Here is a 21,344-nt window from a genome sequence, read left to right on the forward strand (position 1 = left end):
CCAACCACACATCCCTTCGTCACCATGCCGTAATTTTGAATCGACTGAGACTGGGCCACTGTCGTTTCTCGCACGGTCACTTGATGACTTTGAGCCCGCCTGCTCAATATGAGTTTTGTCACCGTGCCCCTACTGTCCACGGTTCACCCAAATTAGAACTAAGTATGGGCTGCAAAATTTTAAAAATGCCTTAACAGGAGTAATGCGAAAATTACTGTATAAGGTACTAGTAAATTGTCACCTTTTAGTTAAATTGCTACGCTAGTTAAATGTTATGGAACCAGGCCACAAAAGCACTTATGTCCATGGCATATTATAAACAACATTCAAGGCAAAAGGAAAACAAAATCTCGAACTTAGGGCGGAAACAAAAGAAGAAATGAGAAAAATTATTACTGAAATAGACGAAACCAAATTTATGCAGGTGGTAGTAACATTACAAGGTTTCAAGAGCAGAGGCAAAAGTTAGTTCTACTACTAATATATGATCAATTGCAGAATAAAAGTGTGGACACATTGCTTCCGAAAAAAACCTGGAATCAACACAAATATGGCAATAGGGTCCTTGAACGATCTCCTACCTAAACACAAACAACCAAAAAAGGAATATATAAAAATGCTAAGGTACCAGTTAGTTTAGATCTCTTATCGGCAAAATCGGGAAATGTATTTTGAAGTCATAAGTATTTGAAATATCAACTACAAAATACCTTAGCGTCAGGTATTTGAAATACCAATTACTTTTACGATTCACTTATGATCGGGACGGAACGGATTTAATACACCACTTATGGCCTTGAAACAAAAGAGTAACTTTATACCCACTCGATACAAGTCACAGCGCCCTCTACTAACTTTTCTTCCTCCTTTCTATACTGGCTTTTGTCAGTATAGAAAGGAGGAAGAAAATGGGATCGAGACAAGACATATATTTAACAATTACAAGTTACATTTTTAATAAATATTTGAATTACCAATACCACATATGTATATGTATTTCAATTACATATTTTAATTACAAGTAGTTTAAATACTGCCAAACCCTGATCCTAACAGAACTAATTGACATTACTACAATAATACGCATTTAGTTCATAGAAAATATTTATGACAGTTTCTAATTATAGTTTATTCAATTTTTTTGTACATAGGTCATCAAGATTTTTAATACATTAAAATGTCTGCCACAATTCGTAAATTCGTTTCAGAATCAGAAAATATTTTCCTTATCATTTTATTCTAGTTAAAATACATAATGCTGTCTGATTAGTTCGAATACGTAAACGAACTAGCCTGTCAAAGTCCTCCGGTTGTCAGACGTATGCAAAATTCTTGAAAGCAATAGTAATAAGAGGTTATAACTCTAACCTATAAACTATTGTGTCTGTATAATTAACTGTAGTTTTTAGATGTACTATAATATTAAAATAAATTATATTTGATAACATTTTTGTTCAATTATTTTATTTAGATTAGAATTTTGCTGTATGTCAAACAAAAAACCAAACATTGCGACGTTTTGATGTCACAAATTTAAATATGTACAAACTATGTACAAAATAACTTTGAACAGACTATTATATGCCCCCATTCCAATGTCAAACTACAACAATATTTACGGTCTCGTAAATATATTCTTATTATGTACAGTAAGTCACATAAAGATTTTAAATTGTATTTAAAAAATTATATATAATCTATATTTAAATATAATTAAATTAAATGAAACTTGTGTATGTTTCATTCAAGTGTAAACATAAATATATTATGTGTAAATTTTTGGTCTAGAGATATTTTAATCTCTTTTAGCAGATAGAGTTTTAGAAAAACAGTAAACTTAACAGCTTTCTTACGGCAAGAGATTAGTGTGCAAAAAAGCAGTTAATTTTTTTACTCTCGTATTAATAGTCGTTCAATAATGCATTTGAAAGGCATGTAAATTAAAGAAAAATATTTCCTAGAATATATTTCACATATGTAGAAAAACATGTGTTTATAATAGATTTGTAAAAGTTGTTTTTGATTTTAGAAACTGCTTTATGTATTTTTTATTTGATGTTTATAAATCATAATTACGACCATATTATAATTTTTATAACTATTAAAATAAACTATTATTCTGGTCAAAGATATATTTCCTTAATTTTGTATACGAAAATTAAATCGGACATTTAACGATTTATAGATTTCTTTCATTATCCAGACTTTTCTAAACTCATTTATTAATATATTTAACATATTTTAATTGTATAATATATAATATAAAAGGAGATATACAAAAACAGAGTAATATGTAATATATTAATGGGTTTTGATTGCATCACTGCTGCCCTCAACTGTCATCTATCAATAGACTACAGTGAGATTTTGAACAAGCTTCATCATAGCAGAGAACTTCTTGAAACATCATTTTTTGCCTGAAAAAACATCACCAAAAGCTAGGACAGGAAAGGGGATTATGCGCCATCAATTTCAATAGTTAAGAAGTAGTTGTGTCAGCACAAGTTATGCCAGACAGTTTAAGTCGCCCAAAAAACGTCGTCACGCCAGAAACAGTCGATAAAGTTCATGAAATGTTATTAGACAATCGAAGAATGAAAAGTACACGACGAGATTTAAGTTGTAGCTCATTTTACATAAATGTTTGGATACCAGTGTTGTTCCGTGAATACAGTGCAACACATCATAATAGAAATCCATAAATTAAGCTACCAACTTGAACCCCATCCAGCATATTCTCCGGATTTAGGCCCCCGCGACTATTTCCTGTTCCCGAAGCTGAAGAAATGGTTGGATATTAAGAGATTTCGGTCGAATGAAGAGATCATCACTGAAACAAACGCTTACTTTGTAAGTCTCGAAAAAAACTATTATTAAAAAAAAATTAAAAATTCTAGACTAAATATAATGAGTCAAACAGAGACTATGTTGAGAACTACTGAGTTTTACTATATATTAATACCATATAACTATTCACGAGTATATATGTCAGATATTTTTTGCAAAAATTTGTTTTTTTTTTCTTTTTCTATATGGGTGTATAAGTTTGTTCTTTGCGAATTTTAACTATATATTTTACAACCATTGGCAATTTTTTTAGAAAACGCCATTATCACCCATGAATGATTTATGGCGTTTTTAGTACTTCGAATGTTTGTTCCGCTTACGACTATTGCCTGAATCTTTTTCTGATGATGTTATTAAATATCGAAAATTTAGGTTATCGTTTTCCTTGACGTTCAAACCATTTATCATGGATGTTTGATGAAAGTTTTAACTAGATATAATTGGTTAAACTACCATCAACATCGATAGTATTTTTATTGTGTTGATAGTTAATTGCCCTGATGTTTGATTCCCCTAAGGGCGTTTTATAGTCTAGAAATTTAAAAAAATCCATGTTTTCAAAGCTTAACCTTAAAAGAATATGTCTTTAAGAGGTTTGTAGGCTATTTTCGGAGATATATCTGTTTTGAATGATGTGGCATCTAAACAGCTTCATTTGTATTTTTATTATTTGTGATTGTTTGTTTTTAGACAAACATTTAGCCTGAGGTTGTCCTTGATCCCACGAGCTAAATTATAACAGATATGAAATAATATTGATATTTGGTGGAAATTCCAAATCAGTATCTGCCATTAGTCGTTAAAATAACATATATTGACGAACTATGTATAACATATTGAACAGAACAGAAAGTTAATAGAACACTCTATATATCAAAATGAAATATAAGCGTCGACATGATGAAAATACCGTATATGATGGAGTTAAATGTTCTAAATTTCGTAATTGTCATAAATCATTTTCATATGTAAGCGTTTTATGAGAAATACGATTGCATAGAAATTGTACGAACAATAATTTGCAATGTTGCTATTCAGAGCAACATAAACTTTTATTGCATTAAGAAATTGTCGTATTTTACTGAAAATATTCGTCATCAGTCACTAAGAATGTACATATTTCGCAATCACTTTTAAGGATGTAACGTAGCCCAATAATGTGTAATATAATCAGATGCCTTTTTTTATATGTTCTTCTAGACAAAAATCAGAGTGATTGAAGAACTAGAAATTGAACAGAATTTGAAAAGCCATCTATTTATACTTCGCTACAAATCGAATAAAATAAAATGATACAAGAGAGATACATACATGCAACAAACATGAAATAACTCAAAGAAATACCTCAGAATACCTCAGGGAAGTCAAGGACCAAACCAAAGAAGGGCAGAATGAGAAGTAAAGAAATAAGAAAAGATTTTACTAGCACGAATAGACAACAGACTTTTTTTTACATAATCAAAAGAAAAAAGCTACTGAAAGTCATCGTTTGGTGGTAGAAATTTACGGTGAAGATGCTCTAACCTTAAGAACATGTGAGGCGGGGTTTCAAAAATTAAAAAGTCGTGATTTCGATGTGCAAGACAGAAAACGTTCTGATACGCCGAAAAAGTCTAAAGATGTGAAACTGCAAGAACTATTGGATGAAGACCCAACCCAAACTCAAAAACAATTGGCAAAAGAGCTTAATGTGACCCAAGAAACAATTGGCGACCGAATACGAGCAATGGAGAAAATCCAAAAGATGGGAAGATGGGAAAATGGGTACCACATCAATGGAATGGCAAAATGGTAAATGAAATATCGAAAAATCGTGAAATGCTGCTTGAAAGGTATAATCGGAAGTCATTTCTGCATAGTGACGGGTGATGAAAGGTAGACTTATTTTGAAAACCATAAGCGCAAAAAAACATGGTTTTCACCTGGCGAAGCCGGCCGATCGACTCTAAGGCCAAATCGTTTTGGTCGTCGACAATGCTCCGTGTTTAGTGGGACCAGAGTGATCTGGTGTATTACGAACTGTTGAACATGATTGATTGAAAAACGCCCAGAATAGGCCCGAAGATACGGTTAAGTGATTTTACAGGACGATAACGCTCGGTGTCATAAAACCGGTCAAGCAATCATTGAAAACACTTTGATGGGACATATTATTGCACCCTCCGTACTCTCGATACCTTGCCAAGTCTGACTATTAACTTTTCGCATCAGTGGGACACGCGCTTGTAGAACAGTGCTTCGCCAATTACGAAGAAATTAGAAAATGGTTCGATAAATGGTTTTACTCAAAGAACAAGCAGTTGTTTCAGATGGCATCCATAAATTGGTCTGCCAGATGTATAGAATCAAATGGCCAATACTATGAATAATTTTCTTGAAAATTATGATGTTTTTTCCAAAACTTAATTTCCGGTACATCTGGTAATGTCATTAATCAAGTAAGTCAATACAGTGATAAAGTGAGTAAAAAAAGGCAAAATAAAGGTTACTTAAATAAAAAACTAGTTTTAATTTAAATGACAGCCATATTTAAACATTTCAGAACCCATCAGGAATGTATGACAATTAAAGCTGCCTCAATATCCACGCCAATTTATACCATTCGCCTTTTATTGTGTTAAAAACATCAGCCATAATAATAAGCGTTACGTCATGCCAGTGCATTTTAAACGCCTTCATGTCCGTCTGTGCATTCCTAATTATTTGACAGATTTCCATTAGGACTTTTTTCTAGAACTGTTATACAACGGAACAGCTGGTGGTGGCTTGTTAATTCCTAAAACCAAATTATTTATTAGCAATTGCGTGATTAGTTTATTAAAATAAAAGCATTTCTAAGAAGCTCAAGCTTAGTTTCTTAATTGATTTATACAGTTATTTATTTAATTTATACGAATCGGTGGTATTTTTGCATGTAAACGTGATAACGTATGGTTATTTTGACATTTTATGGATAAGCTCGTTGATTATCCGTTAAAGATGTTATTCAGTATGCATTTGGGTCAATGCAGCAGTAATGCAGGTATTTCACAAAACCATTATTTACAATTACCTTCGATAACGTCTTTAATTATATTGATTTTAAAACTAAATGAATTTTAGTTGTTTCGAGCAGTCTAACTCTTTTTATTAAACCAATACATCCGTTGCTACATTGATAAATGGTTTGGACATGTCTTGGCGAATAAATTCCTCATAGGCTTGTGTATAATCCACCTTTTGGATGGAAAACACAGCTCTCCAAAAAGACTTGGATCAAAATCAATAAAGATCTGACTAGTTTTGATGCTGACTAGTTTTATACTAACAATATATATACTGGCTAGTTTAATTTTATATCAACTAATTTTGTACTAAGTAGACTTGGATGAAAATCAAGAAAGAATATCTTACTAGTTTTGATGCTGACTAATTTTATACTGCCAAGATGTATACTGGCTAGTTTTATACTGAGTTGATTAATACTGATTGGCTACTTTCATACAGACTATTTTTATACTAACAACTTTCATATTGAGTAGTTTTATACTGGCTAGTTTTATATGGACTAGTTTTGTACTAAGTAGACTTGGATGAAAATCAAGAAAGAATATCTTACTAGTTTTGGTGCTGACTAATTTTATACTGCCAAGATGTATACTGGCTAGTTTTATACTGAGTTGATTAATACTGATTGGCTACTTTCATACAGACTATTTTTATACTAACAACTTTCATATTGGGTAGTTTTATACTGGCTAGTTTTATATGGACTAGTTTTGTACTAAGTAGACTTGGATGAAAATCAAGAAAGAATATCTTACTAGTTTTGGTGCTGACTAATTTTATACTGCCAAGATGTATACTGGCTAGTTTTATACTGAGTTGATTGATACTGACTGGCTACTTTCATACAGACTATTTTTATATAACAACTGGCTAGTTTTATATGGACTAGTTTTGTACTAAGTAGATCAATGCTATAGCAATACTGTGTAGTCACAAATTGATTTAATTTTGTTATATTTATATAAACTGCAGTGTTTCTCGATCAGACTATATGTCACTGATCGAAACATGTAGTAATATTAACTACTAAATATGATATAATATGAGATCTTACAAAGACGTACTTCAAAAAAAATTTAATCTCACCAATACTAAACGCTAAAATAAACAAAATACAACAAAAATATACACTTGCTAAGACTTCTTGATCGCAGTAAAATGAACATAAACAAGAGATAAACTGTATTTTCCATTTCACTCATGTTCTAAATGCACCGTGCATCGTAAATTATTAAAATTGGTCTCGGTCGCTGGCAAAAAATAAGCGATTTGTATAAATTAACTAATTACGTCGATAAATCAAGTATGAAGTTCTACTTGAAAATGGCATATTTAGTTCTGAGAAACAACTGTTTAATAAACAAGTCATGTAGTATGATATTTTATGGTTGCGGATAAATAATTGGGAAAAAACGTCAACTATTGCGGTGAATTGGCTGGTGAAGACGTTCGAGCCATATTACCCTATTTCGTAAGTTCATGAATAGTTAATTTTATCAAAAAAGCTGATATTTTCTGTGAAAAACGTCTATCATAATTCATACTTTGTTTAAAAACTTGTAAGGTCTGATTAAATTGTAATAAAAGGTTCAAGGGCCTTTTCATACCGAAATGGCAAACATAGTAGATGAATATATTCCTTCTAGAGCATTGTGAAAGTGGTCGTGTGGGCTTAAAGCCGATTCACGTGAAAGATGTACTAAATTATATTTACACCAGAAATCATAGCAAACATATAGAATGTGGTCTCCTTTTTACCTAGTATGGTTTATCTGGACTGGACCTACTGCTTATCGTGGGCTCCGAACCACGGTCTTCGGCATTAAACCTACCGGAAGTAGACTCTTTCGAATAAATTTGAAAATCGATCTACAATTGACGGAGAAATCGGTGAACATATATTTAAAAAAATATACAACCGAGCATAGAACCTCCTCCTTTTTCGAAGTCGTTTAAAAATACAATTAATGCGTTTTAGCTAAGCACTGCGTGAAAAACGGCAGGAATATGAGCTAATACACAACAATGTTATTCTTCAGTATAATAAAGAGCTACTCCGTCAGTCATATTCTCCAGATCTTGCTTTTTCTTATTACTACTTGTTCCGATATGAGTCGTGAACTGTCTGAACAGACTATATGTTTCTATATATATGTTTCGTGGACAGCTTCAAAAGATACATCGTTCTTTTGAGATTGAAATCCGTAAATTGCCTGAAAGATGAGAAAAGAGTATTTTCATATTAAAAAAAAGTCATTTAAAACCAATTTATAGATCTTATAAATTCAAAAAGTTACATAACATAATCTTTTAAATGAGATTTCGGAAATGTTAAAATATTCAAGACATAACTTACCACAACGTTTGTTATGGAAAATGTTTAATTAAATATGTTATTTGTACCAATTCGATTTTGACGCAAGACGGTTCATACAAAAGCTACATATGATTCAGAGAATTACGAACATATGTTTTATTATTAAAATAAATGACATTGGATACACAGTCGATGCAGATGTCATAAGAACTGTAAATTAATGACAATGGATGACGTAACTCACATATCAGCAAATATTATCATATCAAGAAATAAAAAATAAAGGTATTAAAATAAATAGATTTTTGAAAAATATCAAATGTCCTAATTATTCCATACATTTGTACTGTTCCATCCCTTATAGAACAACAACAGAACAACATAATTTAAACAAAATAATACAAATGTATATTATTTGAGAGTTTCTCTATTTATATCCGATACTGCATACATTATTATTAACATATATTTAAACACCCACGTACAAAAAATAATAGAAAAGCAATCAAGACCAACATAATTCATTTCATAAATTTGATACTTGTTATGCCACAATGGTTGTTGTTCGGTTCCCACAATATCCAATTTAAATATGCAATGCAATGAAATGATCGCATTGTATGAAAAAGAAATCCGTACAATGATTTATTGTAATTAAGACCGTAGTTATTTTAAGAATGATTTAATTGGAAACTAAAATTATATATTTTTAATGAACTTACCATATCTCTTAGAAACATTTGAATATCATCGTGAAAAGACTTACGGACTTACGATATTTCGGATGAGGCAAGAGCTGGTCAATGGTATGGTCCTTTTTAAATTGAATAAAATCTTCAGTGAACTTAAGAATGTAAAATATTCGTTGAATCAGACTCAAACCAGCTCTAAAGCGTTTGTTAATAATAATAGGTCAATTGAAAACGCCCCGGCCTGACATATAGATGGCGCTACTAGAATTAAATCCATATGTTTTTTAATTAGTCCTAACCCTCAAAAGATGCGTGTATAGATTTGACAGCTGTCGGATCATTAGTTTGTGAATTACAGCATTTTGAGTGAAGCAACTTTTGTTATTGTGAAAAAAATTGATAAAAAGGAATTTTGCATGTTAATAAAATATTGTTTTTTGAAGGGAAAAAATACAGTTGAAGCAAAAACTCGGCTTGATGCCGAGTTTCCCGACACTGCCCCAGGAAAATCAACTATCAAGGATTGGTATGCTAAGTTTAGACATGCTGAAATGAGCACTGAAGACGGTGAATGCAGTGGACACCCAAAAGAGGTTGTTACCGACGAAAACATTAAAAAATCCACAAAATGATTTTGAATGACCGTAAATTGAAATTGAATGAAATATACACTCTAAAGATATCAACTGAACGTATACATCATATCATTCACGAATATTTAGGTATTAGAAAGCTCTGTGCAAAGTGGAAAAAGTGGCGAGCTTACTTTTGACCAAAAACAACGACCAGTTGATGATCTGTGTTTGAAGATGATCAAGCGTAATTAACCCGAGTTTTTGCGTCGATATGTGACAATGGATGAAACATGGCTCCATCATTTCACTTCGAAGTCAATCGACAGTCATCCGAGTGGACTGCACACGCTGAACCTGCTCCAAAGCGTGGGAAAATGCAACAGTCGGCTGGCAAGATTATGGCGTCTGTATTTTGGGATGCGCATGGAGTCATTTTCATTGACTTCCTTGAATAAGGAAGGACCATCAACAGCGACTATTACATAGTGTTATTGGATCGTTTGAAGGACGAAATCGCCGAAAAACGGCCACATTTGAAGATTAAGAAAATGCTGCTTCACCAAGACAATGCACCGTGTTAAAAATCCATGAATTGGGCTTCGAATTGCTCGGTATTCTAAAACGTTGCTTTTAATGGACCAAGAGGCCGCCAAAATATTCCTATTTTAAATATAATTTTAAGCTCAATGTGAAAAGCTATTTAATACACTTAATATTTATCATTTTATTTGTGAAATTTATGTAAGTACACTTGTGCTTTATCCATAACTAATTGGTGAATATATTTTTATCTAAATCAACGTCCATTTCATATAGTAGATGAACAGTTAAATGTTCAACCCGTCAAAAATGAACATGTTACACACAATCTTATTTCCTTGACAATGATATATATAAATTCATAAAAAAGCTCATAATTGAAGAAATTCATACTCATTCATTCATTCAGATGTTTTTAGGCGAACTTGATTTTAAGAAAATAGTATTTCATTGATGGTAGAAGTAATATGTGGATATAATATTATAATTCCATATAAGTATCACTAATTCCAATTCAGCGAATAAAACATTGACATTTTCTAGGTTTATGATCAAGGCTAGTAATAATAAAGGTCATGTTATAGTATTAGATCCATTGTTAGAATTGTAATGTAACCCCAAGCCAACATTTCTTATACGAACAATCTGAATTAAAATTATGATAAAAAATGCCCTTCAGAAATGCAAGGCATCACTAGCCTTGACCGTATTAAACTTCTGGTGGCATTTGAATTCTATATTTCAAAAACGACAAGTGTTATTGGCTTTTTTCACTATCCAATCCATTATCGTCCTTAAAAATGGGGGTGCTGCTCAACCAGAGCATTTAACATCAATCGAGACAAATGAAAACCCAAAAGAACAATAGCCGGTAGAAAATTATCATCGATTCGCCCACTGTTCTTGGTGCGCTGTTAATAGATGTGACAAAAAATAACGATAAAGAATACGTAACATATCTTAAAGGTATCAACTAACTCACGCAACTTGAGTTTTTGAGTTTCAGGTGACTTACAGGGCGATAAGAGGAAAAGTCTTCTGACTTTTTCCCTGGTTTAAGAATCATAATGATTTAGGCCACTTCCCAAGCGTTAGGGAATTGGTTTAGACATATATGGCATTGAAAATAAATATTAACATGAAGCACTTTTCTGACAGTTCTTCTGAAATTCTTCCACTTGTTGACTTCACGCATTAACTTTTGAAATGTATTGACCAGAAACTTATCGAACAATATGTTATAATATATAGTATAATTTACGTATCTATCTAGATATTATAAAGCTTGTTTAATTCTTATCGATATTCAAATATATATACAGAGAGATAAGTTACAAGATTGCGTTACACAAATTATATGCGTAAAATAAAAATAGCCATGATGTAATTGTAACTATTTAGCAATTAAAATGAAACAAATATTCATTAACGCTTTTGTTTTAATTAGAAATCACTACAGCTAGACTTAACTATGTTCATTATATACGCTATATTTTACTATAGGTAATGTTTACTTTTGTACTAACGTCTAAATTTTATCTTATATAATAAAATATTTCTTCAGAAATGAATTTAACGAAACATCAAATACCAGAACAAATCCATAGAAAGCATATATTGCTCTTCTAATAAAACAGCCAAAGCGCTCCATAGTTGATGCCCTATTGTAATAATGTATTATGTGTAATGTATTGAATTATATACTGAGCGAATTTTTCCTTCTCATTTCACCCTAGTTGAAAAGAGACAGAACATGTAACCAAATCAGTCTAATAAAATTCGATTTATCCACCTTATTGTCAAAAATCTACAAAATTCTTCAAAACCTTTGTGATAATAATTAGAGGTTATATTGACATTGTTAACCAACAGTCATAACCACTGTAGTCGTTCAATTTCACTAAACGGCCACTATGTTTCCAAACCGAAAGCATAATTCATTTTTTTTATATAACATAGTGTAAATATCAGTTTAAAATATAAAATTTTTTTGTAATCTGTAGGTGTTTACACTAATTAATATTTATACCTTTGTTTATTTTCATATTTACCATATAAATTATTAATTTGCATATATGCTGTCGTTTAAATGTTTGCGAATTTGTCTACTATAAGAAAGTAATTTTTTATATCAGAATAATTTTTATTTCCGCTGCCTGTTCGTTTTTCAGCTTAATACTTTTTATTTATATCATGTCTCATATTTAAATTGTCAATAAACATTTTTCGTAACTGCATAACTGTGTCTTTTATTATGCCTTTTTTGTACCATACCAAGTTAAAATGTTCTTATTGGTTGCAGAAAATGTCGGGCATTACTTTGGCCAGTGGACCTACTGGAGGGAGCGTTGAGGTTGGCGATGGAGGCGGTAGAGCCCTTAAACTACAAACGGATGCCCCTCATTTGGTCAGTATGGGAGGCGATCGGCTCAGTACCTCGGTCACTCTACATCCCATTCCACCAGGTAAGCGACTTAGTGGTCAATACATTTTCATTTTAAATTGATTTTGGACAATTTTTAAAATTCAATGTTGAACTTCTGCCATAATGACCTCCATTGGGTAACCTGAATATTCGATATATATATTGTACTGGTATGCCAACAACAGGACTCAGTAAACAACGTCTTAACCATTGAAATTAGCATTGGGAACTATCGACTGAAAACAGTCAAAACAGTCGATAGTCAAAAAACAGTAATTTCAGTCAAAAGCACTGTTCGAATGGTTTTTTTAATTCGTGATGTTAGACGAAGATGTACGAACCCTTTCCTGTGTAAATTGTGAGAGAGAAAAGGACGGAGATAATTGCTTGGAGCAGTTAATATTATATGTGCTTATTTTTACCGATGGTAGTATAAGCCAGACGGAAATGTACATATTCCTTCACGTACTAACTTTAAAAAAGATTATATATTTATATTATTTATATGCTATTAATATTTTCATTTTAAACGAAGTAGAATTACTTTTATATTTGCATGTTCTGTGGATATATAAAAAGGAATCGAATTTTTCTATGAAATAGAATAATACCCCACAAATGTTTTATCGTATTTTAATATGTTAATTGATACTTTTAAATAATATACTATAATAAATATAGAAAATACCATAGAACTTAAACAAAACTAAGGATTTACAATAACCATAAATACTAAATAAAAATTAAACATATACCTAATCATAGAATAGAAAACGAATTCAAGACAATTAAAAATGATGGCATATAATTGCTTGAGCTTTTTTAAATAAAGTAAAGGTTTTATTTATTATTGAACGGAAACATTTTGTAACAAAAATCGAGATAATTATCGAAATATTACCTATTATTGTCATAAATACAATCAAAAGTATTTTACTATTTATCATTCACAATTTAATTCTTTTTACCCCATTACATTAACAATTTTGAAAAGTATCGTTCCAAAATGCTGCTATATTAATATACATTATATTGTTATTTACAAGCAAAAAAAATCATAAAACTATATAAATATTACGTAATATATTATATGTAAGTATAAATTAGGTACATTTTTGTCAAGGTCGCGGCTAGGACGACAGAGCGCAGCTTGCGCAAAATCACATAGTAGTCTATTAATAGATGGTAGTTGAGGCTTAATGCACGAGAAAGTCAAAAAGTAACTGACTTATCAAACTGCCCTCGTATATTTCCAGAAACGGATAAGCTTTTACTAAGATTGCGAACTATCGGCTGAAAACAGTTGAAACAATCGATAGTCGCAAAACAAAGTCGAAAAAATCAATAAAATATAGACCTATTAGTTGCGAAGGTAACATAAATACAGTCAAAAGTAATTTATTATTTATCAAAATGTTGTTCTTTTTACTCTATCACATTAATAAATAATATTTAAATATAGAGTTCATAAAGGCTATGTTAATGTACATCGTTATTTAGAATCATATTACAAACAAAACATAAAACCATATTACATATAAGCGCAAATTTGGCACATTATTTTCAAAGTGATAGCTAGGGTAGCAAAGCCAGAATGTTAAAAGCTAGTCGAATGGCAAACAGTGAGGGTTTAAATCAATTGTTGTTGATTTTGTCACTCCGTGAACCGTTACGGTAATCTATCCGCTGAAAATGCTTCAAAATAGTCGAAATGATGTGAAATTTATACTTGATAATAAACTTTCACAGCCACCTTTGATTTTTTTTTTGTATTTCATCACTGTTATTATTACATCATCGCAAGTGCTTTTAATTCGTCTAATGTTTTCGCGTTTTCTGTCCGCTCCAGTGTGTTTCACTCGGTTTATTGCAATGTCGCCCAGAAGGACGCACGATTGTATTGTTAAATCACGCAAGTGTCGTGTCCGTGTTGCCGTCGGTCTGACAATTAAGTTCGTAAATTGCCGAAAAAAATGAAATAGGTATTTTGTGAACAGTTCAGTTTTCGTAGTCGGCAGTTTCGTGTAGTGTACTGTGCGCTTCCATTATGGTCTTATTATCTTTTTAACGTTATATTTGAGGTCAAGGTATGTGTATATAATCATTTATTTTACATTTACGTGACCGAAATAACCTTTAAACCCGAACGACACAAGAAATGCATATATGATACGATCTGTATCACCGATTCTTCTTTCTTTCAAAACAAAAAACGAATCGCGTTTCTGAGAAATAACCGTGGCAACGAACGAAAACTGCAATTCCAGTGTATCTTTCAAAATCTAACAATTGCTTGCTTTCGAATATACCATAATTTACATTTTACGATACAAAATATTTACTATTTACTTTCTAGATAAAAAAAATACTACCACTCAAATAAACGTAACATCATACTAACATATTAATAAAATTATATTCTACTACTTTCATAAGGTCGAAATTATGACCTTAAAACTTTTAATTTTTTAACGATAATGGGTCTAATTATACTGCATGTCTTTTGCAGTTTTTTTTATCAAAAACTTGACTAATATGTTTTAAAATACGTTAGACAAAAAGCAGAACAGATCAAACCCAAAATAAAAAAAACTGTACTGATTCAAACCAAACAGATTGGTTTATCAGTCAATTATGTGTGACTTATGGAGTGCAAACATCAAACCACCTAATAATCCTACCCTGCCAAAACAAAGTTCTTCAATTAATGACCAATGCTTTTGAAAAATTATCGATATATATCGATATTATCGATAAATATCGATATATCGATATTTCGATATCCCTACGCTGAATTGATACATATATATCAGACCGATTTATCATTAAACAACTGCAATATGTTTATTGTTCATTATCGTTTTGCATATATACATAATCTATGTCATATTAATTCAGTATATCATAAATCTTAATATCCATTGGTATATGTTCTCTCTATTTACTCCATCCATATTCTCATCCATCCAGCATATCTAGTAGGTGCACAAATAAAAAACGCACGCTATGAATTTGTAAGATTAAACATCAAAACCTTATTTAAGGCACATAATAATTTTCGTATCTTAGTAGGTTAGTAGTTAGTTTCATAACTAACTTAGTTTTTCTTTTTTTAACATTTCAAATAAAATATTTGTATGTTGATTCCTTAATTGATTTAATATTCAGATGAATTTGTTATCGATTACAAGAAAACAATGGAAAATCGATAGTTTATAAAATATCATGGAATGGGATAAATTGAACTAAATATGAAAATAATGAAAAGGAAAACAACCATATAAAAAAATACAATCAAGTGAATTCGACATAGTTTATGCAGGATGCTGGAAAAATGGATATTTTCAATAAACAAGCAGAAAATTCCGTTCTATTCACAATACATTACGAAGATAACTAATTTGTACTAATAATAATTTAACTATACGTCGTAATAATGCCGTGAAATGAAAAGCACAAAAACTACTAGTATTTTAATATTATATAGATATAAATAGTACTTTAATATTTCAGGGCAAGTTTGTTACTGACTACAATAAGCTCAAAATATCATGAAATGAATTTAAAATTACATTGATTAAAGGTAGCCATGAACTTAATTCTACTTTTAGCAATGAATTACTATTAAAGACTACTGTTTATCAATGAGTTGCCGACTATTGTCCTACCGATAGGTCACTTAAGGATGAATTTCTTGAAGGTTATTCAAAATAGGTTGTTGTTCCGGTAAACATTGATGGTATACGTGCCCTAATATTGTAAGATAATAATTATCATGATACTGATGCATTATTATACGTGCATAATATTTAATCCGTAATATTTAAAAAATATTAGTCGTGAGTTTACTACGACATGTCGTTTTTGAGCAAAAAAAACGTAGGCTTGATGAAATTTTCAAGATCCAACCCTGCCAACGTTTCTAGATACCCTTGTCAGGTTTTGGTCTTTACATTAATGTATAAAATATATTGTCATATCCCGAAATGTAAAAGGCAACCATCATATTATAAAATTGGTAAACTACGAACTTAATATCACATATTAGGTTAATTAATTTGGAAATCAAGTCTCTTCACCATGACATTCAAATTCCTTTTTAGCAATAGAAATGCATATCTCATGAGATTTTCAGAATATAACCCGAAAAATGCTACTAGATACCCAACAAAATGGTTATTACGTGGATAAATAGAATCTATTTCAAATCCCGAAATATAAAAGGCACCCTCCAAGTCAGGAAATTCGTAAAATACGTGCCACATATTAGGTTAATTAATTTGGAAATAAAATCTATCCACCGTAATATTCGAATGTCTTTTTGCGCGATAAAAATATAATTTGATGAAATTTTCAAGATATATCCATGAGAATGTCTCTAGATACCTGATAAAGGGATTATGTCAATAAATAGAATTTGTTGCCAATCCTTTCGAAGTCAGATCTCTCCACTATCATATCTATATGTCTTTTTGAACAATAGAAATGTAAACTTGATGAGAATTTCAATATATAACAATGACAACGTTATTAGATACCTGACAACGTGGTTGTTTCGTCAACAAGTGAAATTAATCGTCAAATCCCGAAATATAAAAGACAACCCCCATATCACGAAGTTGGTAGAATACCATCTTAATTCCGCATATTAAGTTAATTAACTTGTAAATCAAACAGGTATATGTTTAATAAAAATTGAAAATATAATTGAGATCTATTAGTGTTAAACTAAATCTACCTAACTCACTTTTTAGTAATTTCATATTTTTTCCTTTAATAATGTTACGCATCTTAATAAAAATTAATGTGTTAAAATATATGAATAAAATTTGAATAAAACATTAATTGAGAATGAAAAATGTCCACGTCATACACATATAGGGATAAACATATTTTAGCGTGACCGACTGTTATACATTAATCTTACCAATTTTGTGATTTATGTGTTCATGAATTATCTTTATTGATCGAGCCAATTCGAAAATTAGTCTGTTATTGACATTATTTTTCGGATATTTTGTGGAACATAATAAATATCAAATCGTGGAACTTTAGTACAAGGCAAAAATTAGTTACAATGTGTAAAGAATAAGAATGTAAATACATTTATATTCAATATTACTAGAGTGTAATATATTAATCTTGCTTTTAGTGTATTATCAACTAATCTTAGCTCTATTGTGATTGAAATAACGTAAAAGTTTTATTGGCACTGGCATTACTTTTAGTTTTTATCAAATTATATTCAAATTATCAAGCCATTAAAACTGACGTCAGTATATAAAATGTATTATTGGCTATTTAGAAATAAACCTACTTAATAGTGTAGTACTGAAGGTCGTACATAAAAGTGTTGTGTCAAGCTGTAATCCTACAATTTTTCAACTTTTTACCAGGAAATGTAAAACTATATACAAAAATAATTACTTCTGTGATTAAGTAAGCTAAATAAGGCTGCTGTGAGGTGATGACTATGAGATTACTAGACAAATTTCATAAATAACAGGGCCCAACAAAAAAACTGAATGTAAAAACTGAGATAAGTTTAATTGAGTTAATTTAAGTTAAATAATCGAATAAATAATGTTCCTTAGTAAAATTACTTACATCGTTTATAGCATTTAAAGTGTAATGTGCATTTTAATGATTGTTACATTCTAAATTGTTGGAAAACAGTTACCAGTCTTTTACCTTTTTTTTTCATATAACATTAGTTCATCCAAGAGTGTTTTCACGTGGTGAATCCCATGTAATATATATTGTTACCCTACACTGTACTGATACATATATATCAGACCGATTTATCATTAAACAACTGCAAAATGTTTATGGTTCATTATCGTTTTGCATATATACATAATCTATGTCATGTTAATTCAGTATATCATAAATCTTAATATCCATTGGTATATGTTCTCTCTATTTACACCATCCATATCCTCATCCATCCATCATATCTAGTAGGTGCACAAATAAAAAACGCACGCTATGAATCTGTGAGGTTAAACATCAAAACCTTTTTTAAGGTTCATAATAATTTTCATATCTTAGTAGGTTATTAGTTAGTTTCATAACTAACTTAGTAATTCTTTTTTTAACTTTGCAAATAAAATATTTGTTTTCTATAATCAAGTAAGTGTACAATTGTAATAAAATAAAGTTTTTAGTTTAATAAGGTTTTTAATTTTTATCAAATTAAATTCAAATTATCAAGCCATTAAAACTGACTTCAGTATATATAAATGTATTATTGGCTGTTAACGTCGTACACTAAAGTGTTGTGTCAAGATGTTATCCTACAATGGTATGAATTTTTGAACTTTTTACCAGAAAATGTAAATCTATATACAAAAATAATTACTTCTGTTATTAAGTAAGCTGAATAAGGCTGCTCTGAGATGATGATTATGAGATTACTAGAAAATTTCATAAATAACAGGGCCCAACAAAAAAACTGAATGTAAAAACTGAGATAAGTTTAATTGAGTTAATTTAAGTTAAATAATCGAATAAATAATGTTCCTTAGTAAAATTACTTACATCGTTTATAGCATATAAAGTGTAATGTGTATTTTAATGATTGTTACATTCTAAATTGTTGGAAAACAGTTACCAGTCTTTTACCTTTTTATTTCATATAACATGAGTTCATCCAAGAGTGTTTTCACGTGGTGAATACCATGTAATATATATTTTTACCCTACACTGTACTGATACATATATATCAGACCGATTTATCATTAAACAACTGCAAAATGTTTATGGTTCATTATCGTTTTGCATATATACATAATCTATGTCATGTTAATTCAGTATATCATAAATCTTAATATTCATTGGTATATGTTCTCTCTATTTGCTCCATCCATATCCTCATCCATCCATCATATCTAGTAGGTGCACAAATAAAAAACGCACGCTATGAATCTGTGAGGTTAAACATGAAAACCTTTTTTAAGGCTCATAATAATTTTCATATCTTAGTAGGTTATTAGTTAGTTTCATAACTAACTTAGTAATTCTTTTTTTAACTTTGCAAATAAAATATTTGTTTTCTATAATCAAGTAAGTGTACAATTGTAATAAAATTAAGTTTTTAGTTTAATAAGGTTTTTAATTTTTATCAAATTAAATTCAAATTATCGAGCCATTAAAACTGACTTCAGTATATATAAATGTATTATTGGCTGTTTAAATTTTAAACCTACTCAATATTGTAGTACTGAACGTCGTACACTAAAGTGTTGTGTCAAGATGTTATCCTACAATGGTATGAATTTTTGAACTTTTTACCAGAAAATGTAAATCTATATACAAAAATAATTACTTCTGTTATTAAGTAAGCTGAATAAGGCTGCTCTGAGATGATGATTATGAGATTACTAGAAAATTTCATAAATAACAGGGCCCAACAAAAAAACTTAATGTAAAAACTGAGTTAAGTTTAATTGAGTTAATTTAAGTTAAATAATCGAATAAATAATGTTCCTTAGTAAAATTACTTACATCGTTTACAGCATTTAAAGTGTAATGTGTATTTTAATGATTGTTACATTCTAAATAGTTGGAAAACAGTTACCAGTCTTTTACCTTTTTTTTTTCATACAACATTAGTTCATCCAAGAGTATTTTCACCCGTTGAATTCCATGTAATATATATTGTTACCTCATAGGTTGTATCTCTCAAAATTGGTTAACAATCCATACAAATTATAAAAGAAAAAGTAACAAATTGCCATCTCGGGAAATAACCCAAGCGAATTCTTTCTCAGACAGTGTTTATTTGTGAAATATTTTAGACCAGATACTACAATAATAAGCATTAATCACACTTTTAAATTTACGAGTTTATTAACATAAGCAATCGCCGAAAAATAGTCCAGTTTCTTGTAATGTTTAAAGTAATTCGAACGTAAAGGCCGCGAAAACCTTGTCGGTCCGACTCATTAAAGCCCACATCCTAGATCGTTAAAAGGCCTCTAAAAATATCGACCGGTGGTGGCTCCATGTATAATAAATTTGCTTTTATCTAATACGAACCGTCAAATAGGTTCGAAAGCCATCGGCAGTGAATTTTCAAGTAAGCGAAACCGCTTTAAACGCAAAGTGGAAAAAGTGATTTTATCGAACCACTTTGTACCCGAGAGAATTATGATTAATGGAGACTGAATTAAATGTCGCTTCTTTATGCTCTTAATTCGGGCTGTTGATAAATGGGATCCAGTTTTTTTTATTCGTGAAATAAGATATTCATCTTTCTAGATGGTGTAGATTGACTTAAATTATTTCTTTATGCAGATGGCCAAAAAAACTATGTTTTATTTTTAGAAATTTGAATTCAAGAAAAAATGTTTTCGTCAATCATATAATCATTTCAATAGCTGGCGCTCAGGGATCATTAAATTCCGCCACAGTTAGCAAACTCCTTCCTTATCAAAATCTAAACTTTTTTTCTTGCGCCTGAAATGGAGAGCAAGGACTAGAGGATTTGTGGTTTCAGCAAGATGGGGCCACAGCACACACAGCTCGATCAACAATTCAATTATTGAATGACGTTTTTTCACGAAGACTAATTCCGCGAAGTGTCGATTTAGCATGGCCAGCCAGATCTCCGGATTTAACAGCACCAGACTTTTTCTTATGGGGTTTTTTAAAATCAAAAGTTTATATGAATAAGCCCCAAACGAGTCAACGTCTTAAAGACAGTATTCGTCACGAAATTGAAGAAATTCAGCCTCAGACGTTGCATAACGAAAAAAAAATTATAAAGATCAAGTAAACTTTTTGTGAAAACCAAACTTACTTATCTTTTCTTGCGGTAAAGTTATAGACAATCCAAATGGTAGCGGGACTTTTGCCCCACGTTGTACTTGCCACCACATCTATAGATTTAAAAAGAA

General features: G+C 30.6%; 1 protein-coding gene across 5 annotated transcripts in view; it reads left to right on the forward strand.

Annotated features, from left to right (window-relative positions):
* The window catches only part of LOC143198801 (uncharacterized), a 116,114-nt gene that overhangs the window by 45,450 nt on the left and 49,320 nt on the right, over positions 1-21,344 (forward strand). For all 5 annotated transcript variants that reach the window (XM_076408297.1, XM_076408298.1, XM_076408296.1 and 2 more), the window contains one exon: positions 12,322-12,484. In XM_076408297.1, coding sequence (XP_076264412.1) covers positions 12,325-12,484 — 160 coding nt within the window. In that variant the 5' untranslated portion in view covers positions 12,322-12,324. The remainder of the gene's footprint in view (positions 1-12,321; positions 12,485-21,344) is intronic.

Source organism: Rhynchophorus ferrugineus, unplaced genomic scaffold (genome assembly GCF_030347505.1).
Source record: "Rhynchophorus ferrugineus isolate W39M unplaced genomic scaffold, kcgeb_rfMv2 rfM6, whole genome shotgun sequence".
NCBI classification, from domain to species: Eukaryota; Metazoa; Arthropoda; class Insecta; order Coleoptera; family Curculionidae; genus Rhynchophorus; species Rhynchophorus ferrugineus.